At 37.0% G+C, this 26,739-nt stretch overlaps 1 protein-coding gene across 2 annotated transcripts in view; it reads right to left on the bottom strand.

Moving 5' to 3' along the window:
* The window catches only part of Arhgap32 (Rho GTPase activating protein 32), a 233,797-nt gene that overhangs the window by 115,028 nt on the left and 92,030 nt on the right, over window positions 1–26,739 (bottom strand). The window contains exons 3-5 of one of the 2 annotated variants that reach the window (XM_041657642.1): window positions 14,788–14,879; window positions 14,264–14,305; window positions 13,845–13,929 (exon numbers count right to left, since the gene is read on the bottom strand). In XM_041657642.1, coding sequence (XP_041513576.1) covers window positions 13,845–13,929; window positions 14,264–14,305; window positions 14,788–14,879 — 219 coding nt within the window. The remainder of the gene's footprint in view (window positions 1–13,844; window positions 13,930–14,263; window positions 14,306–14,787; window positions 14,880–26,739) is intronic. The other variant, XM_041657643.1, reaches the window with a different exon arrangement.

The raw sequence follows: 26,739 nt of genomic DNA, 5'->3' as shown, positions 1-26,739 counted from the left end.
TGAAATAAACCAATCTCAGAAAAGTAAATATTCTGTTTTATCTCGTGTTTTATCTCATACACACAACCCAATTTAAACTTATCCATGTACAAGTATACATGTATGTGTGTGTGTGTGTGTATGTGTGTATGTATGTATGTATGTATGCTTGTGTGTATGTTTGCCATGAAACCAAGAATCACGTAAGGGAGGAAAGAGATATTAATGGAGATGAGAAATAGAAAGTGTAATGGCATACAGGTAGCAGTAAAGTAAATATAGGCAACAATTGCAGAAAGAAGAGAATCAGCTGTAAAGAAGGAGGGAGGAGGAAGAGGACTAGGAGAGGGAAACAAACAGAAATAAAGTATAATGGTACAGATGGATGATGACCACAAATAATTTAAAAAGAACACCCCAAATTGTTATGTTTGTTGACACAGAAAAGTTGAGGTGTATGCTGTTTTTAGATTTGTCCTAAAGGTAATATTCAAGGCTGTCATACAGAGTAAAACAAAAGAATAGCAAACACTAACACAAAACATGGGAGAGTAAGAATATTAATAAAGGTAAAAGCATGCACAATTACATAGGCCAGTATATCTTTAATAATGGGTTATAGTTTCACTTGTGTATATGATTTAAGAAATTCATCCTTTAAAAAAATTGGTGTAAACAAAAGCTTAAAAAACCTAGTTATTGAGTTGAAAATACAATTTAGTAAAAAAACAAAAACAAAACAAAACAAAACAAAAAAAAAAACAACCAAAGGCTCAGAATTCCACACTAGGACCAGAAAAGTAAACAAGACAAAAGTAATAACTAAAAATGTTACATTAAAAGCGAGTAATCTTTTAACTTTGGCTAAAAATTCCATATTTTGTTTCCTGTGTTACTTAAGAGACTAATGCATTTAAAAGAATTATTAGTCAATATGTGTGGCAAAAAAATTATACTTTTAGTTCTGTGACAGGAACAACAAAAATGGAGCTGCTATAGGAACAGCTTTAGGCACTATTGACACTGATATAAATATAAAACACCAATGAAATAAGAATGATATAAATGGGGCTGGAGAGATGGCTCAGTGGTTAAGAGCAATGCCTGCCCTTCCAAAGGTCCTGAGTTCAATTCCCAGCAACCACATGGTGGCTCACAACCATCTGTAATGAAGTCTGGTGCCCTCTTCTGGCCTGCAGACATACACACAGACAGAATATTGTATATATAACAATTAAATAAATACTTTAAAAAAACTCAGAAAAAAAGAATGATATAAATGGAAAGGTATTTTATGCTTATATATTAGACAATTTAATATTATAAAGTTCTCAACACTAACTCCTCAGAGCAATATACAAAGTCAACACAATGACATAAGAAGCAAATAAGAAACACACATTTTAAGGCAAAAAAAAAATATAAAAATTTTCATCAAGCCAACCATGGAAGTGCCTTTAATCCCAGCAGTCTGAATTTGAGTCCAGACTGGTATACATAGAAAGTTCCAGGCCAACAAGGGATACAACGGTGAGGCCTTGCCTCAAAACAAAACAAAAATGTGGCTGTTTCTTCCTTTCCTACAACATAATTTTGGAAATGAAGAGATAATTCAGTCATTAAGAACATTTGCTTCTCTTCTAGTAGACCTGAGTTCAGTTCCCCAGCACTCATGTCAGGTAGCTCACAAGCTCCTGTAACTATAGCTCCAGAGGATCCAGTGCCTCTTGTCTCTGTAGGTACCTGACTCAGATGCACATATCTAGAAACACACACACACATACACAAACACCCCTTTTTAAAAAAACAATACAAACTAAGTGTATGTAATCCATAATATTTATCAATGTCAACAGTATGTAGAAACAGGGCTACAACTCATCATTGGCAAAAGCAAAAATAAACTCATTTACAATGAGCAAAAACACCTAGAGACAGTTCCCTAAGTAAATACACAAATGGCCAGTAAGCAAATGAAATGATAATCAACACAACTAATCATCAGAAAAATTTATACTACAATTGTAACATCTGAAAATCTAAATTACAAATGAGATAGCATTCCATATCTACTAAGATGGCAATTATCCAAAACAAAACAAATGATAATATGAATACAGGAAAATTGGAACTCTTGTGCAATAGTAGGAATATAAAAAAGGGTTGGCTCCTGTGAAAGCAGTATGGTGATCCTTGAAGAAAAACAATTAGTACAGAACTCGGCAATTCCGTTCTGTGTATATATTTCCCCAAATAAAGGCAAGCTTTCAACAACAACAACAACAACGACAAAACAAACAAACAGCTAGAGGCCATATAAGCATAAATCTGGAGGTGAACGGATAAGCAGAACATAGCTTATACTTATATAAAAGATATTATCCAGCCTGAGGAAGTATGAAATCTCTGACACACCAGTATAACAAAGTGAACCTGAAGGGCAATCATAAAATAAACCAGTTTTTAAAGATAATAAGAGAACATATGGGAATTCCAAAAGATTGAAACTTTAAAGATCTCCAAGGAAATGAAAAATTATTGCCAAATATTGATAGCAAACTAGTCACTGTGAATTTAAAAGCAAGACAATATGGAGTTTATAAACAAAACACCAAAAAGAAAAAAATGAAGATACTTAATGGTACAGTTTAGATTTCAGAGAGATAACCGAAGATATAAAGTAGATACTGAGAGGGTCTAAAAATGTGGCAGAGATGTTTGATTTAAAAAAAAAAAAACCAAAAAACTTCCAAAATTCATTAAAGATATAAACCTCAAATACTAAATCAAATGGATTTAGTAAGTTCCAAATATGATAAATAAACAAACAAACAGCTAGAGGCCATATAAGCATAAATCTGGAGGTGAATGGATAAGCAGAACATAGCTTATACTTATATAAAAGATATTATCCAGCCTGAGGAAGTATGAAATCTCTGACACACCAGTATAACAAAGTGAACCTGAAGGTTCACTGAATGATATGCCCATTCTAGGCATATCATATGCATGCCTATAATTATCAAGGCAAAGAAAAAAAGAGCCTTTCAATCTTTAAAGAAGAAATATGTATTATTAAATGTATAAAATAAATGGCAGCTAAATTTTCACCTGAAACAAGCGAGGGAAAAAGCCAAAGAAAAAGGTCTTTTAAAAAGTGAAGGAAGATTTTTGTGTGTGTCCCAAGATGTGATCTATTATAGAGGAGCTTCATGCTCTGCTGAACAGAATGTGTATTCATGAATCTGAAGGCGTGCACGGGGTTGGGGGGGGTGATGTGGGAGCATTTGGAAAGAGGAAAGGGAAGGGGGAAATGATATGATTACACATAAACTCAAAAAGTTAAAAAATTATTTTAAAAAGTGATAAATAAAAAATCGTTAATATAGTCCAGGAAAATAACCTTCAAAAATGTAAGTAATACGAATATACTTACAAATTACAATATCTGGGGGATCTGTTTCCAAGAGAACAGTTCAACGAGGATACCAAAAATAAATTCTTTGTTCTAAAGTGAAATATTTCCATATAAAAATTAAGAACTGCAGGAGGGAGGTAAGAAAACTAGAAACAGCAAACATCTAAGAAAATACAGAACATCTAACTTATGAACAGGAACAGATGGAGCAGATTAAGAATATCTTCAAGCTCTAAAATAAATTTACCAAGATTTTATTCATACCTAAATACCGTGCAAAAACATGAGTCAAAATGAAGCTTTTTTTTTTTTTGAACAAAAAAAAAATTCCCATCAATAAAGCCTGGCTGAAAGAGTTTTAACAATACATTCTTGAGAAAAAGAAAAGCAAGCCTGGGAGAATAAAGCATGTCAGAAAGCAGAAATGCTGAGGAAGCCATCGACACTACTTTACACTTGCTAACAAATTCTACCTGTATGGAAATAAGAATGACGACCTGTGGAAGACAAAAGAATGGAATGGCTGTCCTGGACAGCCCAGAGTATGGAAGATAAGAAACAGGAATTTGATTTAAAAAAAAAAAACTACTAAATATGGGGCTGCACGATAGAAGAAGGCCAGATACTAATACATTTTTTTACTTTAGTTAGGTGCTCAAGTTAAATTTTTAAAAATGCATTTTCTAAGCCAGAAGAAAAGGAATATAATGTATTTATTCATTTTTGTTGAGCTGTACATTTTTCTCTGCTCCCCTCCCTTCCTCTCCCTTCCCCTTCAACCCTCTCCCAAGGTCCCCACGCTTCCAATTTACTCAGGAGATCTTGCCTTTTTCTACTTTCCATGTAGGTTAGATTTATGTATGTCTCTCTTAGAATCCTCATTGTTGTCTAGGTTGTCTGAGATTGTGATTTGTGGGCTGGTTTTCTTTGGTTTATGTTTTAAAAAAAACACTTGTGAGTGAGTACATGTGATAATTGTCTTTCTGAGTCTGGGTTACCTCACTCAAAATGATGTTTTCTAGCTTCATCCATTTGCTTGCAAAATTCAAGATGTCCTTATTTTTTTCTGCTGTGTAGTACTCCACTGTGTAAATGTACCACATTTTCCTTATATATTCTTTGGTCGAAGGGCATTTAGGTTGTTTCCAGGTTCTGGCTATGACAAAGCTGCTATAAAAAAAGCTGAGCTCATGTCCTTGTGGTACAATTGAGCATCCTTTGGATATATACCCAAAAGTGGTATTACTGGGTCTTGAGGAAGGCTGTTTCCTAATTTTCTGAGAAATCACCAAACTGACATCCAAAGGGGTTGTACCAGCTTGCATTCCCACCAGCAATGCAGAAGTGTTCTCTTTTCCCCACAACCTGTCCAGCATAAGTTGTCATCAGTGTTTTTGATCTTGGCCATTCTTACAGGTGTAAGATGGAATTTCAGCATTGTTTTGATTTGCATTTCTCTGATGACTAAGGATGCTGAACATTTCCTTAAGTGTCTTTCAGCCATTTTAGATTCCTCTGTTGATAGTTCTCTGTTTAGGTTGTTTTAAAGTTTAAAAAAAAGTAGGAAATAAAGACTAATAAATAAAATCATTCATCCCGAAAAGAACTAGGAAGAAAACGGTGAAAAGAAATTGTATTTATGAAAAACTGCCAGTATGTAGGACCAAACAGTAAAAACAGAAATTAACAAATAGGCTGCACAAGGTGGTGAGGGAAGAAGGCAGTGACTAGCCTTACCCAGCTGGGAGGACTATGAACCAAAAAAATGACCAGCTTGGCAAGATATCCCTAGTTACAGTACTGTACTCACACGTTGGCAGAAATCAATACATCTTCTAATTGGATTGAAACCCTGCTCAACAGGAGAGAAATCATGCCTGGTACTGGAAACCAACCTCCAGGTGCCAGTGAGGTCATGGGTCCTGGAGGAGGACCTGCAACTTACCCTTTACTTGTGCAGTACAATTCCTAACTGCAGTCTAAGTACTTAGCCTTATGCCCAGAGACATGGGATTAGAATCCAAAGGGAATGCAGGTTTAAGACAATGATATATGTCTATGCCTTCAGCTTTGTAAGTCCAAGTAAGGGGTTAATGGTGTTTAGCAAAAGCATCTTCAAAGTGTGTGTTTCCCCTTCCCTAGCAGGCACTTTATCTATTGCATTTTTTTCTCTCTGGATGATCTGTACTTCTGTCTTTCAATATCCAAATTCCGTCCAGTTTCCAATAAAGGTATATTCTATTTTACTTTGAGTGCTTCGGGAAATCACCTCTCAGACATCTGAATACCTATACATTTATACTTTTTCTTCTTAACTGCTTACTGCTACACTGTTCGCTCTCCCAGAGACTTTCTGTCAGAAGTACTCTCTAAGTGGTGATGCAAGGTTTCCAAGAAAGTTATCTGGAAAAGAACTAAGTTCTACACCCAGGTCTGAACAATGCATGTCTTTTATGCACTGTCTAAACCAAACTACGAAAAGAATGCGCTAAATTTACCCACAGAAATTGACAAAACTCAGTAACTTAAGCAATTTTCATGCTCTTCAAATTAACAGTATATCAGTCCTTTATTAGAAATAGCACAACTTTCAAAGCTCATATTTTTAAATTCATTCCAAATCTATCTTTGGAATGATGCTTCCTGTATTAGCTTTACTTTTTTATCACCAAGGAAACCAATCATTATTAGTGTTGTTAGAATTTTTAAAAATACAACTCTACTCATCAAGCTCCAAGTATTCAGAAAAGTCCTTCCTCACAGGGAGGGTGAAAGGCGAGTAAAACACGACACTCCACCCACAGCACAGTCATTCTCCAACGCTTAGTCAACAGATGGCAAAGAGCACTGAGAGTTCTTTTTTCATTCATCGTTTACAGTTGGATAATGGTGGCAAATTCAGTGTTGTAGCTATCAACTGTAAACAAGCTTCCTTTCATGTCAGAGGCCTACAGGAGATAGAGACGTGAGAACAAGCTCTGCTGTAAAAATTAAATGATCCACCCACATAATACTTCATCCCCTAAACTCTGCAACTACGAATTCAACTACCTAGTTTATAGCACTGGTTTAAAAAAAAGGCCTATGGGATCATATTTCATTATCAAGCAGGTAAGCACTAATTTTGGTTTATGGGTCAAATATCAGTAACACAATTGGCCTTCAAGTTTATTAAAGAAAGACTAGAGATCTACAACACATTTTAGTGTACCTACTGAGTCAGCAGAGCACTGTCTCCTCAGATGAGTGCAGATGAAGGAACTGATTTATTTACTCATGTCTAAACACTACAATCACACTCAGCTCAGTGTGGTGTTCATGGTCTACAAATGTAAAAATAAACAAAAAGTCCATCAAGGACCACAGCAGGATCATGTCCCATTTGATTGTGACTTACATCAGAGCACACATTTGTAGAAAGCAAAAAATTACACATTTTTGCATCATCGGGGCCTTCTGAGCAAAGATCACAGGTGACTGGGTTTAGGGGTTAGACTGAGAAGTGAAACTGTCATGAGACAGAGCCTTGCCTCTCATCCTAAGTCATGTTTACATTCCAGGATGTTTGTGAATTTTCCTCAGAGAAGGTGCACAAAGTCCAGTGCAAGGTCTTTCTCCATCGTGGCAAAGAGAAATGCTGGGTAAAAGTACACATATCCTAAACTAAATTCCTAGTTTCGTAACTGTGAGTATCTCTCCTGGGCTACAAACCCCAAACACAGGGTCTATTTATTTCTCATCATATCACTCCACCTAACACAGCAACAGGAGTCATGCTATGATTAGAAACAGCAAATTTGCTGTTACTGTTGGCTCTATAACTGTAGCTTATAGAGAAGTGGTTCTCAACTCTCCTAGTGGCTGAGACTCTTAATATAATGGGGACCCCAACAATATAATTGCATTAGTTAATATTTCATAACTGTAATTTCTCTATATTATACATTACAATGTAAATATCTGGGTTTTATGGTAGTCTAAGGCAACTCCTGTGAAAGGTCTGGGTTGGGACCCACAGGTTGAGAACCACTGGTATAGACTAACATCTTACACCTTTCATGGTTTCAGGGTCAACACACCCGTTTTCAAGTATTTTTCTGGTTAATTTGAAAAGCAAATTTCAAGGACAATTATGACTCCAAAATATAAATTTCCAATAAGCTAAGGACTTTTACAGCAACAAGATAAGCTCACATAAAGTTAGAAACCCAAGTCTTGGATTACAGCAGCATTTGATAACTCCGTCTGAACTTCCAATTATCCCCTCAATGATTTCCTCTTAGATGGAATATTGCTACAGAATATGCCCAACATTGAAGCTGCATTTTCCATATCTTTTGGATTGAGGAAAACTAAATTAAGGATGGGAAGACTCTCTGGAAAAAGTATATTGTGAAGTCAAGCCTAACATCGTCATCTTCAGTCATCAAAATAAGTGTGACATCCTCAGTGTTCAGATGACTATTTGGCTGCACCAAGCTTTTGCCTTAGCACTTCTGCCTCTTCTAGATAGGTATGGCGACATGTGTCTCTAAAGGAAAACCGTAAGTTAGGGTCAATCAGAACTACACAGATCTAGGCCAGCCTGAACTACATAGTAAGACTCTCTCAGAAAATACACCATGAAACAGAATTGCTGGCCACTGAGATGGTTAAGCAGGTGAAGGCACTTGCTACAAAATCTGATGACCTGGATTCAATCTCTGGAATTCACAGAGAAGAACCAACTCCCACAAGTTGTCCTCTGCTGCCCCCACGAGTCAAGGTATATACACAGGAACACACAAGCACACATGCATGCACACACAAAACAAATAAATGAAGAATTTCTGTCTTAAATACTTCAAAGACTACTAGGGAATCTAGTCTATTATTTAACTCTCATCTTCTCTCAGTACTCTGTGACATAACTAGATAAATATTTTTATTTTTCTTTAACAAATGGCGGCAACAACATAGTTCATATACTTTTTAACTTTCAACTAGAACATTTTAAAACTATGGTTCATTTTTTTTAACTAAACTATTAGTTCAGCCTGATTATTCTTTTCTATTTGAAAAGGAACATTCAGAATGTCTGTACTACACAGTAAGTTCTTCAGCAATGCTTATTCCAAACTCCTTTACTAAAATGGTTGTCAAGAATTAATGAGACCATGTGCAAACAGTTAAAAATAATTCAAATTACCTTATTTAAAATGAAAGTGTAAGGCTGGGGATACAGCTCAGTGTTAGAGAGTTCCCCTGCATTTAATCCTCTGCACTTGGGATGGAGGGGATTCCAGAACCAGGTGTGTTAGTCTAAAATCTAATAAGCATTTTGGAGGCAGAGTCAACAGACAAGGCCAGCATAGGCTACATGGTAGGTTTTATACCAGCCTGGGCTCCAAAGTAAAACCTTGTTTCAAATAATCAAATAAAATTCCAGGCTTCAAAAAATGTGTATTATTACTCCTCACTGTTTTTAAGCCACACTTCACTGCCTATTTCTCCATTTCACAGTATCAAAGCAAGACTGTAATAAAGGGGAGTCACAGCTGCACTCCCAAGTTACTTCCACCAATGCTCCCCCATAAAAAACCTTAGAACTCAGGTGTTAAACTTACACATTTCTTATTTCTGACTAAACCTGATCTGCCACCTTGCACTGAAATTACTTACCAGTATATATAAATGTTGGGTAAAAGATTAAAACTAAACAAATGATTTCCTATAATCAAACATGTCCACTTGCCAGGCTACCATTAGATGGCAGTATGACACAGAGCACAGAGGAAGAGAGGGCCTTCAAACTGATAAAAGTTACCTATTGTTTCTATGGATGTTACAGGAGACTTTTTCCCCTCTCAGCAAAACAAATATCTTGTGATATCTGGATAAATCATTATTTTTGTTCATGAGACAATACAATTTGAAAAAAATGCAATAAAAGTTGCTGGGAGCAGCACGGTACATGCCTGTAGGATACTATGCCAAACCAGTGTCAGCACTGATTTCAGTATGGTGACCTCCCAGGAGTGGAGGACCACCAATTGCCTAACATAAACAGTATCTTTTGTTTTCATATTTTTATTTCCTTAAACAAAATACAATACACTGGTGCATCAACAACTATAGTTTGTAGCACCAAAGTACTTTTCAAAGGAAATTACAAAAAATTGACTGCATTTATTAAAAACCTCTATATGAGGACATTGACTAACAGGTGGAACCCAAATTCAGCATAAGTAAGACCCTGGGTTAAATACCCAACAATGCACCAGCACTCACTGGCTGGAAGTAAAATGAACTATTAACAATTCCTATAACAATGTATTTCTCTCAAGAAAAGATATACAACATTAGCTGCATAATACTAATGGAAAATAAAGAAGAAAGAGTGGTTTAAGACAAACAGTTTTTGATAGGTAATTACTAGTAAATATGTTTTCCTCAACTCTTGACCAGAAAAACAAAAATATAAAAAATAAACTTTCCAATTAAGAAAAAAAATTAAACAGAAAAAATAAATTTAAAAATCAATCATTTGAATAATGACAGAAGACAGGTTGATCAAGAAAACTAAAACCTGGCTTTATGGTCAGACTTAAATTTTAGAATATTTTACACAGTTTATACTCTATAAATTTAAAAGGCATGATATGTTTTTCTTAATATAAAATATAAAAACTAATCTTTTAAAAAGACAAAAACAAATTAGACCAATCTTAAATATTAACTTTAAATGATAATTAAAAATTAGACCTCTTACTGGGAGCAAACACAAAGGTTTTAACAGGAAAACTTTAAACAACAGATAGCTCTAATTAATGCAAATTATTCCAGGGTATTTATTAAAAGCGATAAGTAAAAACATCCCCCCATGCTTAGGTAGAGAGATCAATTTAGAAATATTAGTAAAATGATCAAAGAAATTTGTATTTAAATACACGTAACATAACAGAAAATGTTCCAGGAATGTAAAGCTATCTGAACAATCTATTTCTAGAACAAGAGAAACTCTGTATTTCTACTACTTTTTAAAAACAGCTATTCACACTGGATGGAAATAGACTTAACACAACATGGGATAACCTTCCCTGCCCTATGCTGTTATGTCTCTTTTTCATTTACCTTGTCACTATCTCAACCGTTTACATCAGAGCACATAATCCAGTTTCTTAGCCGAAAGAAAACATTTGGCACCGTCCAGTATTTCTAGTGCATTAAGGAAACCCCATATGAAGATAAAAAAAGCAAAACCAAGATTAAGTGACAATCTGACCTGTGGTCAGGAACGCAGAGTGCAATGAGAATGCAGCACATAGCTCACGCATTCCATCACACCAGCATCACTTCTCTGCATGGTAGCACAATTAGCTGAGCAGAGGTCTTCCAAGATGCTTAATCTACCAGACTAGAGACAACACAGGAGTTTACCTCGTTTCTGCAACATAATGCTTATGTGCTGCCAACTCTTGTGTGTATGTATGTATTCATGCATGTATACAGAACTGAGAATCATTTACAAAGTAAGCAATAAGCAAGGAAGTGCTCTTAGGGTAACATACAAAGACAGCCTGACTTCAGATGCTGGCTGTTACCAGTGCAAGCCCTGGCAGGTATCCTTTCATCACTCAAATGTCCACCTCTCTAAACTGGGACAACAGAACATGACTCAGACGAAAGAACCAAGCTTAATGTTTTCCAAATGGATGATCTGTTAACCAACACATACTGGACAATCCATCAATCCATCTTCCTCCATGAATCCAAAATTGATAATCTTTAATAGACAAGAAAAATGTAGGTATCTATTTCCAGACTATAGTTTGTTGGTTTGTCTAGTCTTGTGCTGGACTACAGTTAAGACAAAAAACCAACAAGAATAACAAAAAGAAGAAAAAAGAATAATCAAAGTATTCTAAGATATGGTGCACAAAGAGAGACAAGACATCATTCATTAATGCACTGCCTTAATTTACCTGTTCTATGAACAAAATACAAAAAAAGTAACAATGCCTGCTACTGTCATAAATGTTGAGGAAAACATACTCTCACTGCCTTCAGAACAAACTGGCATAAAGTCACACACAAACACACACACAGTGCACGTGTGCATACCTCCTGCTGTGTCCACATCCCATTATTCCACTATTGTCTGTGGTTTAGCTTTCTACAGTTTCAGGTACCTATGCCTTCAAAAGTCAAGGATACTAAATGGCAAACAATAGACATAAACAACTCAAGCTTTCAACTGCATGTAATTTTGACTAGAGTGATAAACTCCATGATGTCTTACCATTACTGGACATGAGACATCCATCATGTAGCATTACTCACACTATGTAGGATATAGCCACTTGGTGTTCGGTAATCATCTCGGTTATAAGTTTAATTGTCATGGTATTGCAGGGCTCATATTTAAATAACCTTTATTTTATGTACTAATGGCTCTAAAATACAAAAGAAGATACTAGCAATTTTATTAAATATGTTGCTATAATTATTCTTACATTTTACTATTATTGCCTTCTTACTACACCTCATTTTTAAATTAATGTTTTTTGTAAGAAAAAACAGTATATATAGAATATGTGTTATTGTAGGCATCCACTAGAGGGCTTGGGATCCCACCCCAGCCCCCGTGGGTTATGGAGGATACACTTAAGACAGAAAAAACAACAAATTAACAAAAAATGCCACTATTTTAAATGTACATACTCCAGGACTCAGTGAGTCCTTTCATAGGTTTTATGGTTTTTTTATGAACCTGCAGATGGATAAACAGCCCTGTCCTAAACTCGACCCTAGGCCATCCAAATGTAGGAACCAATGAAACGCTTGTTGCTATGCTGTCTCTTATGTAGCCCCTGAACCCCCTATAAATGCATGATGTATTCTCAGCCCGGGGTGCTCATTCAGCTAGCTCATCCAGCTGAGCTGTTTTGCAGCACCCGCAGGCACCTGTGTGAACATTAAACTGCCTCTTGCTTTTGTATCCAGTGGACTGGTCTCGGTTCTTGGGTAGGGGGAATCCCAAGGTGTGAGACACCCTTTTAGGGGGTCTTTCATTACCCTTTGGAACTATGAGTTCCAAATTAAATGATCTTTTTTAAAGTTGTATTGATCATGGTCTCTTCACAGTATCAGAAAAGTAACTAAGAAATTATTATAGCTGAAATTTCAAAGATACTAGTATTTAAGCAAACAAAACACCCTTTGTTTGGTGTCTTATAGTCAACAGTCAAAAAGTCAAGTGTTAGAAATCTCTGTTGCATTTTAAACTGCCAATTATCTAGAACAGAATATCCTGAGCTTTCATAAATTCTATAGATCAAATCCATCTAAATAGGTTTTAAGATACAATTAAGAAAAGTAAAGTACACTTTGACACATATCAATCATGTTAGGAAGACTTCCTTCGAGATAAGGCAGAACTAGATTGGCAAGTGGGGAACTTCTCTATGTAGTGTGTGGAAATCAAGATCTCTTTTTCTATTTTGACTATCATGAAAAAAAAACAAATAAAATGAAAAACAGCTTTTGTTGTTCTGGGAAAGCACAGCTTTTTAAAATAATCACAACCTGCCCTCTTTAAATTTTCATTTTTCTTTTTATTTATTTATTTATTAAAGATTTCTGTCTCTTCCCCGCCCCTGCCTCCCATATCCCTCCCCCTCCCCCAATCAACTCCCCCTCTCTCATCAGCCTGAAGAGCAGACCGGGTTCCCTGCCCTGTGGGAAGTCCAAGGACCTCCCACCTCCTTCCAGGTCTAGTAAGGTGAACATCCAAACAGCCTAGGCTCCCACAAAGTCAGTACGTGCAGTAGGATCAAAACCCCGTGCCATTGTTCTTGACTTCTCAGCAGTCCTCATTGTCCGCTATGTTCAGCGAGTCCGGTTTTATCCCATGCTTTTTCAGACCCAGGCCAGCTGGCCTTGGTGAGTTCCCGAAAGAACATCCCCATTGTCTCAGTGTGTGGGTGCACCCCTCGCGGTCCTGAGTTCCTTGCTCGTGCTCTCTCTCCTTCTGTTCATTTTTCACATTAAGCTGCCAGTGACTTATCACAAGAGCAAAGTATTTCATTTGATACCAAGAAAGAATGTAGAGGCCAATACACTTGAAAAAGAATCAAGTGGGTGCAGTGTAACCTTCCAGATCTCAAAACTCAGTGATGGACTCAAACAAGGTAGTGTTAGCAAGGCTATATAATTCAGAAGACAAAGCTACTTTACAAAGCCATGGACATAAGAACATGACTCATAATGGGGGAAGGGGACCTTAACTGATCCATGTCAGTATAGTACGGTAATTAAAAATATGTACTAATTTGGCATCAAGTACTTATCAACAGAAAAGAATAAAAGATTTTACATCAATCAGTAAATATCAAAATATTACAAATATTAAAATATCAACTATCACTTATCTCAATTCAGAATGTAGGAAATACTTAAAATATACCTGTATACTGCCAAATTCCACGTTCTCATAATGAAAATGTGCACATTCAGCCATCTTTGGGAAGTGTCCCTTGGTGAAGGGTAACCTAAAAATACATGAAAATAAATATGAAACAAGATACTTGACTACTCAAAATTAGTATATATATATACCATGGATTTCAGAGCTCATGCAAGCAAAAATGCTTAATAATAAGCACATGCATGTGAGCCATAAACATTCACACAAACCTTTTTAGAAACACGTGGAACCAGATGCATACTGCATTGAATGTGTGGATAGCAACCAAAATTGAGACATTGTCTCTTAACCTTGCCCCAATTTGACGCTCATAGAAAAGCCAGACCTTTGGCAAACTAACTGTAAACTGTCTGCTTCTGCAAAGCAGAATTCACAACACAAAGCACACCAGACTTTACCTGTGGATGTTGTCACAGCCCATCAGTCCTGGAGTGCTGGACCTGGGTACAGAACGAACATTTTATCCTTATCTTGCCCAGGCTTACACTTGAAACTTATTTCCCTGTTTAGCCCTCCTTTATCAAGGCAGAAGCTGGATTTCCGGTTAAAACTATGTAGGAAAGACTCAGGTGTTTCATGTAACTTTCAACTGTAGGTTAGCTCTTTCAGGCTTCTTAAGGGCAAGCCTAGGATTCTGTAATTGAACCAATAAAGCTGATTTTCCTTAATAAATGAGATTATGCATTAGAGGTACAGAGGCAGGTCTAGATGTTCCTGTTAGACAAATGAAATTTAATAGGCAATAATGTATACAGAAGAAAAATAAAGTGTATTTTTAGGAAATAAGTTGTATAAAGACCTACTCAGTTCAATCCTGAGTTACAACGTAAGGCTTAACAGTATAAATTGTTATATGCATAGAAAGATAGAACTGACATTCATTTGTAGCAATTTATTGGAGTCCACTCCTAGCTGTACTTACTTCTTCACATGCTTAACCTTCATGCTTGCTGTACTGCCACAGGCCTTAAGGGAAAGCTCTCCAGGGATCTCTGGGACATCTGCTCCTCTTGCCTTAGAAAATAAAGAAAAGGAAAGCTATGGTGATTCTGTTAGTATTGAGACCTCTTTTATAAAAACACGTTACAGATAAATTTTTATTGTTTCTTCTGAACCTGTATTAATAGGAACATGTTTTGATATAATATTCCTTTAAATTGTGAAATTACTTGACTTTTAGCTATTCAGAATAAACTAACAAAAATATTAAAATTAAATACCTGAGTTTACCATATAAGGGAAAACTTGCTGTAAAAACAAAAATTTTCTAGTTCTTGTCATAAAATTCTATAATCAGTTATTAGAATTCTCAGTACAAACTAAAATCTCTCCTGGGAGTTATTGGAACGAAACAATCTTGGTTACATTACGATTATCAACAAGTGTTAAAAAGGGTATTATGAATAATGGAACAACAAGCATTTCTCACTTCAAAAGTTTCAGTTTCCTAGCTCAAGAATCACAACCTTAACTAATTTTTTCTTATAAAAAAACTAGTCAATATAGTTTGGATAATGTTAAAAATGTTTCAACTATATGAGGTAACTGCATTAACCTATAAGAATTGATTCTTGGTATATTACCATAAGTAGAACTATTTTTTTCAATTTTTTTTCTCCTTAGCAATGTTAACTATTAGTAAGACCTGCTACAGTCAATCTTCTTAGATGTTCCCCTATTCTTTTCAAGGTTTTCAAAACAAGAAAGAATGTATACTATATTCTTCTGTATTTTTTTATTTTGTGTGTGACAGAGTGCATTTGAGTGAGGAAATACATGGTTCACCCGTCATTATGATGTTGTACTACTTTTATCTCAGGTTCCAGCATTAGTGAAAAATACACTATCTGATGACTTTCCCACCATTGCTGTCTATAGCGCTGTCACCTCTTGAATCCACCCTTTGATGTTTCTGGTCATTGTGAAGAATTTTACTTTGTCATTTTCTTCTCTAGTCTATTACAGAAGGCATATGAAAGCTATGGAATCAATGAATATATTCAGTGAAATGACAATGCAGACCACAAAGCCAATGTCTCTAAGCTAACAAAACAAAACAAACAAAAGCCCTAAATCTTCTAGAAGAATGATGCAATTATTTGAACAACTTCACACAAAAGCTGGGTGAGGAATGATTTCATTGGGCACCAGTCTGTAGGTCAAATGTTGCAGAACTCAACTTGCAGAATTCACTTGCCTTTGCAGTAACCTTTACTGGACTGTGGCCATGTATGGTCAGAGTTGGGGAGCTGGCTAGACACTAATATACACCAGATGGCCCTTTCAGAAAAAGTCTGCCTACTTGTCTAGTATGAGATCTCCCCCATTTTACTTTTCTAAATGCCTTTATTTTGTTTGGTATTTGGAATAACTGATGAATGCTGACAACTGATAAGACAATATCTGGGATCATAAAATAACTTTCTAAATAAGGAAAAATCAATACAAGGTCCAATAATACAAGAGATTTATGAAAATGGTTGAGTGGGTCCAAATGGCAATTGGGAAGTAGATTTCTTTGCTATATTATTAGGAACACGATAGACGGCCAGCGGTGGTTTGAATAAGAATGGCCCCCATAGACTCATACTTTTATGCTTAGTCACAAGGGAGTGGAACTCTTTGATAGGATTAGAAGGATTAGAAGGTGTGGCCTTGTTGAAAGAAGTGTGCTACTGGAGGCCATTTTTAAAATATATACATAAAAGAAGGTTTCTGTTTACCAGGAATCTCCCTTAATCTGCCCCAACGGTCAATTACCTTGCACTAGCTGCATCTACTTCCTGGTCAAATATGAACAGCCTGTATCAGTTCAAAGACCCCACCATGATAACTATCATACAAAATCTTCCTGCTTTTCTGCCCCCTAAGAGAGAGCCTTGGCAGTTTAACATCCAATAAACCTTTCTTCCTTCCAAGGCAATGGTCTAGTTAGGAGGTTTCACTACACCCTCCTTACATCTGGTGCTGAAACCCAGGAAAGCCTCTACTTACCCATTAACAATCCTTCTGCTTACCATGCCAAAATCCTTCTGTTTAGGACAATATCACCAGTACTGCCATTTGAAAGTGGGGGGGGGGGGGGGGGGCACTTTAGACCTAAAAGCTAGTATTCATGATTTAGGAAGAATTTTAAAGGTCAGATTAAAAAATATAACAGAAGGATAAGACAAGGCTTCAACCAGGAAATCTAAAGATAAGGTCTAACAGCCAGTAAGAATGTGAAGCACGGCTAGATGCAAATAACTGTCACAGAAACAGAAAGGATCGTGTGGGATTCTATCATATACACAAAAGAATGCGGATACAAAAAACACATCCTCATTGCAGGATTTCATGTACAAGCGGAACAGACAACTGGTAGAAAAAGTTTACTGAAAGGTACACAAGAGGTTTCTGAATTTTATGTAACTTTCTATATTCAAATCTTGATCTTGTTCATACATGAAGAAAACAAGTAATTTCATCAATACATACACATAAGATTATGAGGGGCAGGGATGTGCAGGTGCATACCTTTAATCCCAGCACTCACGAGGCAGAGGCAGGTGGATTTCTGTGAGTTCTAGGCCATCCTGACCTAAAGAGCTAGTTCTAGGACAGCCAAGACTACACAAAGAAACTCTGTCTCACAAAACAAAACATGCTACTTCTCCATATGTAAATTAGGCTTTCATTACAAGGTAAAGAAAAAGCAAATGGTGAAAGGGCAGACAACATTATAATAGAAAATTGTAGGCCACTCACAAAATAGTAAAACAAATTAATAAAATTACATCATAACTAATGTGCTCTAGAGGGACAAGGGTCATATAATATTTTTAAATCTATGCCTTGTCTTTCATTCTTGATTATAATTAAAGTGAATAGGGAAAACATTACAGTATAAACTTGATAAATACAATTTATCAGATAAAACTCAACATGTTTTATGGCAATGATTGTGGCTGAAAGTTGTAGACCAAAGAAGATACTCTGCCCTCTCACATCTTACCAAGACAGGAATGGTTTCCTTTCTGCCATTTTCACCTTATATTGGCAAAAGTACAAACTGTCCATACAATGAAATAATCATGACTATAAAGCAATCAGGAAGATTCCAGCCTATTGCTGTGAAGTAGTCTGCACCAGGCTACCTTAAAAACAGTAAGTATGAATATGCATGTTGTTTTACTTAAAAAATAGAAGAGTAAGCAAAAGCTAATTTGAATGTTTACCAATGGGGAGACAGAAAAAGAAAAAAAGACAGATTGTCCCTATTTTGAGATTTTTGAGGCCACAGAAGCAACTTAAATATCAGTAAAAATAAATTAAAATGGGAAAAAGCAGCACCCTCTAAAAATAGAGGATGAAATAAAAGAAATGATCCTAATTATATGTTAGTGGCTAAGCCCAGAGAGGGATTACTTCAAGTGGCAATAACGTAAAGCAATATATCCCTACAAGGATTATTTCTTACAAGTGAAACATATTGCCTTCTAAAAAAACTGACATTCCTGTTTTGAAACTAACAGAGGTAGAAGATGGGCCAGTGAGATGGCTCAGCAGGTCAAAGTCCTGAGTGCAGAAGCCTGGCCACCTGAGCTCACTCCCTAAGACCCATGGTGGAAAGAGAAAAACAGCTCCTGAAGGTTGTCCTCAGACCTCCAAACACATGCCAAGGAGCACGTGCTTGTTCTTACATATACCTCACACACAAGCATACACACAGTAACAATTAATAAAATTAAATTTTGAAATGAAATAAAAATGGAAGAGTAGACCAAATAAACAACTACTAATGTCACTAAAATACTAAGGTCTTCAGTGTAGGAAACAGTAATATAAAACTGTATAGAACTGAGTAGAAATCTGTAGTCATTTCTGCTGTGCATGTGATAATGCTATGTGTATGTTCACATACAGCTCTGATGGCATGGAGGACCAAAGCAGAAGGCATAGAGAATCTCAGTCATGGCAAGGCTGACCTTGAATTGGTCTTCTGTGAAGTACCTGCAGATAAGGTTCTGAAATGAGTTCTATATGAACACAGATGAACTGAGAGCTGATTAAATATTGAAGGTAAAGTAAGTATCAATTACTGCACAAAATTTTGTAACAGGAAGGAAGTCGTCATGGGGCCTTCATTTCTTTCTCAACACCTTTAGTAAACAAATATAAAAACATATGACATGTTTATCAAATGTATAGATAGAAGACCACTGAAAGGAAAAGTGACACTAAATGCTAAAGGTAAACAATTTCAATGAGTTGCAAAGACAAACTGAAATGAATGCCAAATTTACTAAGAATCAAATTTAAAGCCCTAAATTCATGGTAAAAGTTCTATTGTGTAAGGATGGGGTTGGAATATGATTTGTTTAACAAGAACTCACGTAACAAGAACTGAGGCCAAAAATCTACAAGAAACTTAAAATAAGACAAAGGGATTCCTTCCAGTAAAAAACCAGTAGTCTTCAGAAATACACATCTACAAGACGAACGTTTGCTGCTCTACAGTTTGAGCCAATCAAACCATAAGGAACAATTGACCCATCCTACTAAAACATATTTTGATTTGGAAAACATGAAAAAACAGGAAGACATGTTTTGTCCTATTTTTACAGATCTCTAACCCTCCTAAAATTTCTCTAACATCCACCCTACTGGTGCAGATGACAAAAGACTCACTCACGTAACTGAGTGTGGTGACGATATATCCTAATAAAGAGGCTGGCAATGTTGCCTGGTTAACTGCAATGTCATTTAGCAGTAACACCATGTACTATTATCTCTGGGTGTGAATCTTCAAAATGCAGTAAACTCCATGTTGATGTGTATCAGAACATTAACAAGGATTACAGACTTCAAAATTTTTAATCTTTGAGAATTGTGTACATGAACACAATGATTTTTGGATCATACCCAACCCCCTCCACCCTTCAAACTTTTGAACAAAGACAAAGGAGAAAAATGCAGTATGTGGAAAGTGCTCAACGTCTCACAAAACTGAAAGAAATCTGACCCAGCTGTTCTGTGCCACAAAGAAACCGAGGCCAAGAACAGCGGTTAGCAGTGCTAGGCACAATGCTAATTAAATTGGCAAGTAATCTGGGGATCTCCATACCCTTTAGTCAGCAATTCTCTCTCTAGAGAATAAAAAGAAAAAGTCATCATAAAGTTATTCACTAAAGCAAAAAATATGAAATATATTTAGGACTCTATTAACTACAGAACTACATTCTACTTTATGGCACATTACATAATCATTAAATATGTTTAATACTTTTCAAGTTTTTTATTATTAGAGATTTACTTTTATTATCTTTAATCATGTATATGTATGTCTGTGTCCATGTGGGGCTATGTGCAGGTGAATACAGCACCCTGGGAGGCCAGAGGCCTAAAATACCCAAAATCTCAAATTACACACAGTTGTGAGCCACCATATAGTGCCGGGAGTCAAACCTGATCCTCTGGAAGAGAACTGATGAGCCAGCTGTCTGGCCCCAAAGCACTGTTTTTATGTTAACAACAGCAACATACAGAATACATAAAGTATCTCAAGCAATTAGTTTCATGAATATTGATGGATTAAAATTTTTTGCACTACCTCTGTTTTTATCAACTAATATTAACATATATGGCAAATACATTATGATGAGTAAAAGCCAAAGAAAACATATAACACTGCTCTATGTAAAATTCTAAAACAAGCTCTTTTCCTACTTCTCCATTACTTCGTCTATCTGGGTACTTCAGTGAAGTGACTCTGCAGATGAAATTAATGGTTCAGGTCAGTCAGTCAGTCTTAAAACACCAGATTTATCTGGGACAGCAATCCCAAAGTAGATTTTCTCAGGCTAGTAACAGAAAAGAAAATAAAAAACGACTACTGCTAGCTTGAAGGCTGAAACGGTCACATAGAGTGAGTCAGGTCACTTAAAGAGCAGAGATAGGTTCTTCTCTGACCGCGTAGAACCACAAGGAACTACCTTCTGCCCACCACTTGAATGAGGCAGGAAGCTGATTGTTCCACGGCATCTCCAGATGAGAATTTAGTCCAGTGGATGCTGTTTTCTGTGTTATAAGGCCCAAAGCAGAAAACACTCCACCTGCCTAACTTACAGAATGAGAAATAATGAATGCCTACTATTTTCAATCTCTAAGTTTGTGATAAAACTACCTGAAAATAAGTTAGAAAACCTGGTCACATGTTACCATTTTCCACTTCTACTCTCTTAAGATTCAGTTTGTTGCATCAGCTTTATTTCATGCCTACTGTGTTCCCAGGATGTAGAAAGCTGAGACAGAAGGATCAAGAGATAGAGAGCAGACTGACCTATATAGCAAGAACCAGTCTGCAGTGGTTTGAATGAGCAATAACCTCATACACTCGGGCATTTAAACAGGTGGCCCCAATTTGGTAGGGCTGTTTAGGGAGGTTATAGAACCTTTAGGGGGCAGAGCACGGAAACAGGTCACTTGGGGCAGGCTGGCCCCACCTCCATTTCACACTATCCCTTTCTGATGTGATGGAATGTGATCGGCCAGCTTTCAATTCCACTGCTGCCATGCCTTCCTTGTCATTATGGACTCACTCTCCAGAACCACAGAGAAAACCAACCCTTTCTTCTGGGAGATGTTTCTGTTCTGGTATTCTATCACGGCAACCAAGTAACTAATTCACTGTCCCCAAAAGAAAAAGAAAATCTCACACACACACACACACACACACACACACACACACACCCCGCAAAGTACTACATGTATCTATATAATTAGATGAATGAGATTTTAATAAAATTTATGCTATAAAGAAAAAACAGGAGCAGTAAGATATCTCTGAAATAACATGTGTTTACAGGTGCCTTTGAAAATAATGTTCCATTTCTGACAAAGGAACATGAGATAATAAGGTAAAAATCTCATAACCATTCTAATACCTTAGAAAATAAATATATTAAACCTAGAATATATTATAATAAGTAACACCATCATTGAAATGATGCACCCTTAAAGGATAAATAGGTTACAAAAAGATTTAGTACCTTTTGGAATATTTTCAGAAGAACATGAACACAAAATATACATATTTTTAAAAAAACAAAAACAACAAAACAATAATTTTCTTCACTTATTTAAGAGACTTCTTGATTTTATGTTCTCCAGGAAAATTATCACCAAGCAGTCTGAAGGAAAGAAACAGGTTTTTTAAGTCTGAATATCACGAGTTCATGTGAAAGTCTCAAGAAAAAAAAAGTCACAATTATGTAAAAGATACACCAAGTCTCTGAATGTTGCCTATAGTTCTCTCCTAAAAGTCTGTTCAGCATTACTGAGCTGCATCACATTTGATAACGACCAGCATATTCACTAACAAGAACTAACAAGTTCATTAACATGAAAATCTAGCCAGGAGGTGACGCATGCCTTTAAATCCCAGTACCCAGGAGGCAGAGGCAGGCAGATCAGTTTGAGGATAGCCTGGTCTACAGAATGAGTTCCAGGATGGTGAGGCTATCAGAAAGACCCTGTCTCAGACAAAAGGGAGAAAGAGAAAGGGAGGGTTGAGAGACGGGGGAGGGAGGCAGGCATGCAGGGGGAGGATGGGAAAATCTAAGGCTCTGTGAGATAAATAATAGTAACTGGTATATTTATTTTCTAATATCTGGACACCACAGACCAGGCCCAGCAACACACCAGTCAACTAACTTATCTAGCATCATAAATAGACAAGTACTGAAAACCAGAAACAGGAATCCAAGAAGGCTGCAGGCAGGTTTAAGACCCTGAACAATGAATGTATAAGCCATACAAACAGTCCTAAGTAAAACACATTGCTTCAATTCAACTATCGACTTCTAACTAAAAACAAAAGGATGAGAACAGAGCCAAACAGTAACCGTGACACCTGAGCGTGATGGAGAAACAAGCTGCTCTCCAGTAGAAGAGTTGCCTTAAGGTTCACATCTACCAGAAACATCTTAGAGAACCAATTAACAGCAAGAGAAATTATTCAAAGGCAACGTTTAAAACAATTTGGGAAAATTATTAGCAAGCACCATTAGGATAATTATCACAACTCCTCTGCTCAGCAACAGCTGGTTAATGAACCTAAATTAGCACATTTACATATTAGCAAATTTATACTTTTCTATAACTGAGCTTCATCTTCTCCATCTCTTTTTACATCACTCCACTGCCCTACTTGTTTAAAATAATTCTGCTTCTTCAGATTATACGTGATCCCAAAAAACACAATTTTATCATGCATTTTATAAAATGTACTAGGAAAATCTAAGAAGAGTACACTATTATCTTTACAGGTATTTTATCTGTGTGGGGACGTGTGCATATAAGCATGTGGGGGATTATAATGCTCTCACCTGCGTGTGCACGTGTGTAGAGACCAAAGGTGAAGCTGAAGTGACATCTAGAATTGCTGTCCACTTTGTGTTTTGAGACAGAGTCTCTAACTGGACCTGGAGAACAATGTTTCTGCTAGATGGACTGGGCAGCAAACGACAAGTTCCACCTGTTCTGTTTGTCTTTATCCCACGATAGTGCAGGAGTTACAGGCAGCACATCAGGTATTAAAGTGAATGAGCCCTGGGTATCTGACCTCAGGTCTGCATGCTTGAGCAGCAAGCAATTTACCCACTAAGCCATCTTCCCAGGTCAAGATCCTTTGTTAAGGTAAATTTTTTTCCTTCAATGCTACTAAAAAGTAATGGTGATCAGTTCTATAATAAACTATATATTATGCATTAGATCCACGAACACACACACACACGCTCCAAAATTGCCTCTTCATTAACTATCTAAGCTTGCTCTGCTAGAAACTTTAAGCGATACAGTGGAAAATAGCCCAAGTATAAAGAGCTGCTTGTGAGAGCCCCCCAAAAAGTACCAGTAAGTCTCACTTTTTTTAAAAAAGAAATGGGGGGGGGCAGAAAAAAGTCATATTAATGTTTGTTCTAGTTTGCTGTCTGTTGCTGTGGTAAAAAACCAACTTAGAAGGGTTACAATCTATCTCTCTCTCTTCTTACGGGTTACAATCTATCACCTAAGGAAGCCAAGGCAGAAGCTCACGCAGGAACCTGGAGGAATGTGGCTTACTGACTTGCTTCCATTGCCTGTCCTTTCTGACAGAGCCCAGGCACACCTGCCTAGGGACAGCATCACCACAGTACACTGGGTTGTCACGTATTAACGAGCGAGAAAATGCCCCACAGATACACCCACAGGCCATCTGATCAAGACAACTCATCAACTGAGGTTTCCTCTTCCAGAGTGATTTCTCACAGACTCCAGTTTGTGTCAGGTTGACAAAATTAACCTGTGCAAATGTTCAAAAAGAAAGACTGAAGAAAGTTCGGGGTTTTAAGGAAAAGGTCGTTTCATTTGTATAAAGAACGGCAACTCCATTTACAAAACGAATATTTACTGAAAACTTACTATGACTGGCACAGATAATAAAGCAGTAACTAGCCATAATTAAAGGCTCTACTCACACAGCTCACACTGCAATGGGGACAAAATAATCACATAAATTTTCAGTATTAATAAGTAATATAGAGAAAATTAGAGCAGACTAATGTAGCACTAATTCTAATTGATCTTAAAAATAAAAACACAAATTCAGATATAGGGGTAAATGCTGAAAGATCGTAGAAGCAGTGGAGACAGCCACTAGAGAGTTCTTACCTCTACCAATGCTCAGATCGAATAGGGTATCCTGTCTCTACAAGTCCTCAGACTGGATGCCATCTCTACAAAACCTCAAACTACATAAGAGCTCCCGTCTCTTCCTCATGTTCCTCTCTTAGCCCAGCCATATCCACCTCCCTAGTGCTGGGACTAAAGGCATGTGATCCCAAATGCTGGAACCACCTTTATGGTGCGCTCTGTTTCTCTTTTAGACAGATTCAATCTCACGTAGCCCAGGGTGGCCTTGAATTCCCAGGTGTCCGTCTACCTCTACCCAGTGCTGGGATTAAATGTGTGTGCCACCACTGTCTGGCCTCTCTATGGCTAACTAGTGGCTAGCTCTACACTCTGACTCTGATTGTCAGACAAACTTCATTAAATCACAAACAAAGTATCACTACAGAGGGAAAGGTGGGCAGTGGTGGCACACACCTTTAATCCTATCATTCAGGAGGCAGAGGCAGGCGGATCTCTGTGAGTCTGAAGCCAGCCTGGTCTACAAAAGCTAGTTCCAGGAAAGGCACCAAAGCTATACAGAGAAATCCTGTCTCAAAAAAACAAAAAACAAAAACCAAAAAAAAAAAAGAGAGAGAGAAAGAGGGGAAACCTGGCAGAGGTGATACACACCTTTAATCGCAGCATGGAGGAGGCAGAGGCAGGCAGATCTAAGTAAGTTTGAGCCCAGCCTGGTCTACAGAGCTGGTTCCAGGACAGTCAGAGATACACAGAGAAACCCTGACTCAAAACACACACACACACACACACACACATACACACACACACACACAGAGGAGTGCAGGGTTACTGTTTTAGCTAAGATGGTAACATATGAACACTAGAAATGAGGATGCAAGCCTAACAATGATCTGAGAAAAAGCACTCTTTAGGCAAAAGAGCACACACAAACAGCATACACACTTGTCATCTATAACTCATGTTTGCTATTTCTAATACTAAACATAAATATCAAAATCTTAGTGTGATGGCACCAAAATGGTGGAGGAACAAGTGTAGATGGTTTTAGTCCAAGGTATGAGCTAATGCTCAGCACACTTGAGAACTGTGTAAGCGTCAAAATAAATCAAGTAGGAAAGGACTTTAAATTATCTGATTCATAATAATACAAGGTTTGGGACATGGATGATAAAGTCAATTTGTTAACATAAACCACAGAACAGGAAAAGGGAAGGCTCTTCCAAGGAGTCTCAAACATGAGATTCATGAAAAATCTGTTATTCATGATGTTTAAAAGATTTTAGGTGGAGGAATGAGTGCTCTCAGGGGTGAGAGATGGGGATAGGAAGGTCAGATGCACTGCAATGCCAGTGAGGAACTAGAAGGTAACAAGCATACAGAGAAGCATGGGGCTATGGATGCCAATATTTACAGTGGGAGGGAAGCAGCTGAAAGGTACAATCTTTATGAGTAGCGGAGTCAGTGTGTGGGCATGTCTACTGTGTATCCTTAAGTGATGGAGGGGAAGCCACTCACACATGCAAGATTTGCAATACTAAACACTGACTGTTTTCCTAATTTTAAAATTGTGATTCTCTGAAAAATAAAATTTTATGTTGTTTTCAGGGACATAGCTGTTAACAGAGGTATTTATAGACCAGCCATTTATGTTGTTATCAATAATTTTATTTGCTCCAACATGAAATTGTAGTAGGGAGGGCACTAGTTAGTTCCTGGCTGCTCAGCAACTTAGACCTGAAATAATCACACAGAAACTATATTAATTTAATCACTGCTTGGCCCATTAGCTCTAGTTTCTTATTGGCTAACTCTTATATGTTAACTTAATCTATTAATACTAGTAATCTGTGTATCGCCACGTGGCTATGGCTTCCCGGCTAAAGATCGGTCCCGCTTCAGCGGGGCTACATGGCTTCCCTCTGACTCTGCCTCCTTTCTCCCAGAATGCCACTTAGTTTTCCCCACCTACCTAAGATCTGCCCTATCAACAGGCCAAGGTAGTTTCTTTATTAACCAACAGTATTCACAGCATACTTTTCTGTTTAAATAAAAAAAAAATCCCACATCATAAAATGATCTGCTTTAGTAAAGTGCATATGAATTTTAATGACTGAAAAGTAAACTGAGGTGAAAAATGTTCCTACCACAAGCCATTAAAACAGCATGCTCTCAGCTCACACTGCTGCACCACTAAGTCACAGCAACA

Source organism: Microtus oregoni, unplaced genomic scaffold, assembly GCF_018167655.1.
Source record: "Microtus oregoni isolate MIOR12 unplaced genomic scaffold, Mior012 000008F_ref0000371, whole genome shotgun sequence".
Lineage (NCBI taxonomy): Eukaryota > Metazoa > Chordata > Mammalia > Rodentia > Cricetidae > Microtus > Microtus oregoni.
The sequence above is the reverse complement of the archived record's forward strand: the minus strand, read 5'-3'. Positions and strand labels throughout refer to the sequence as shown.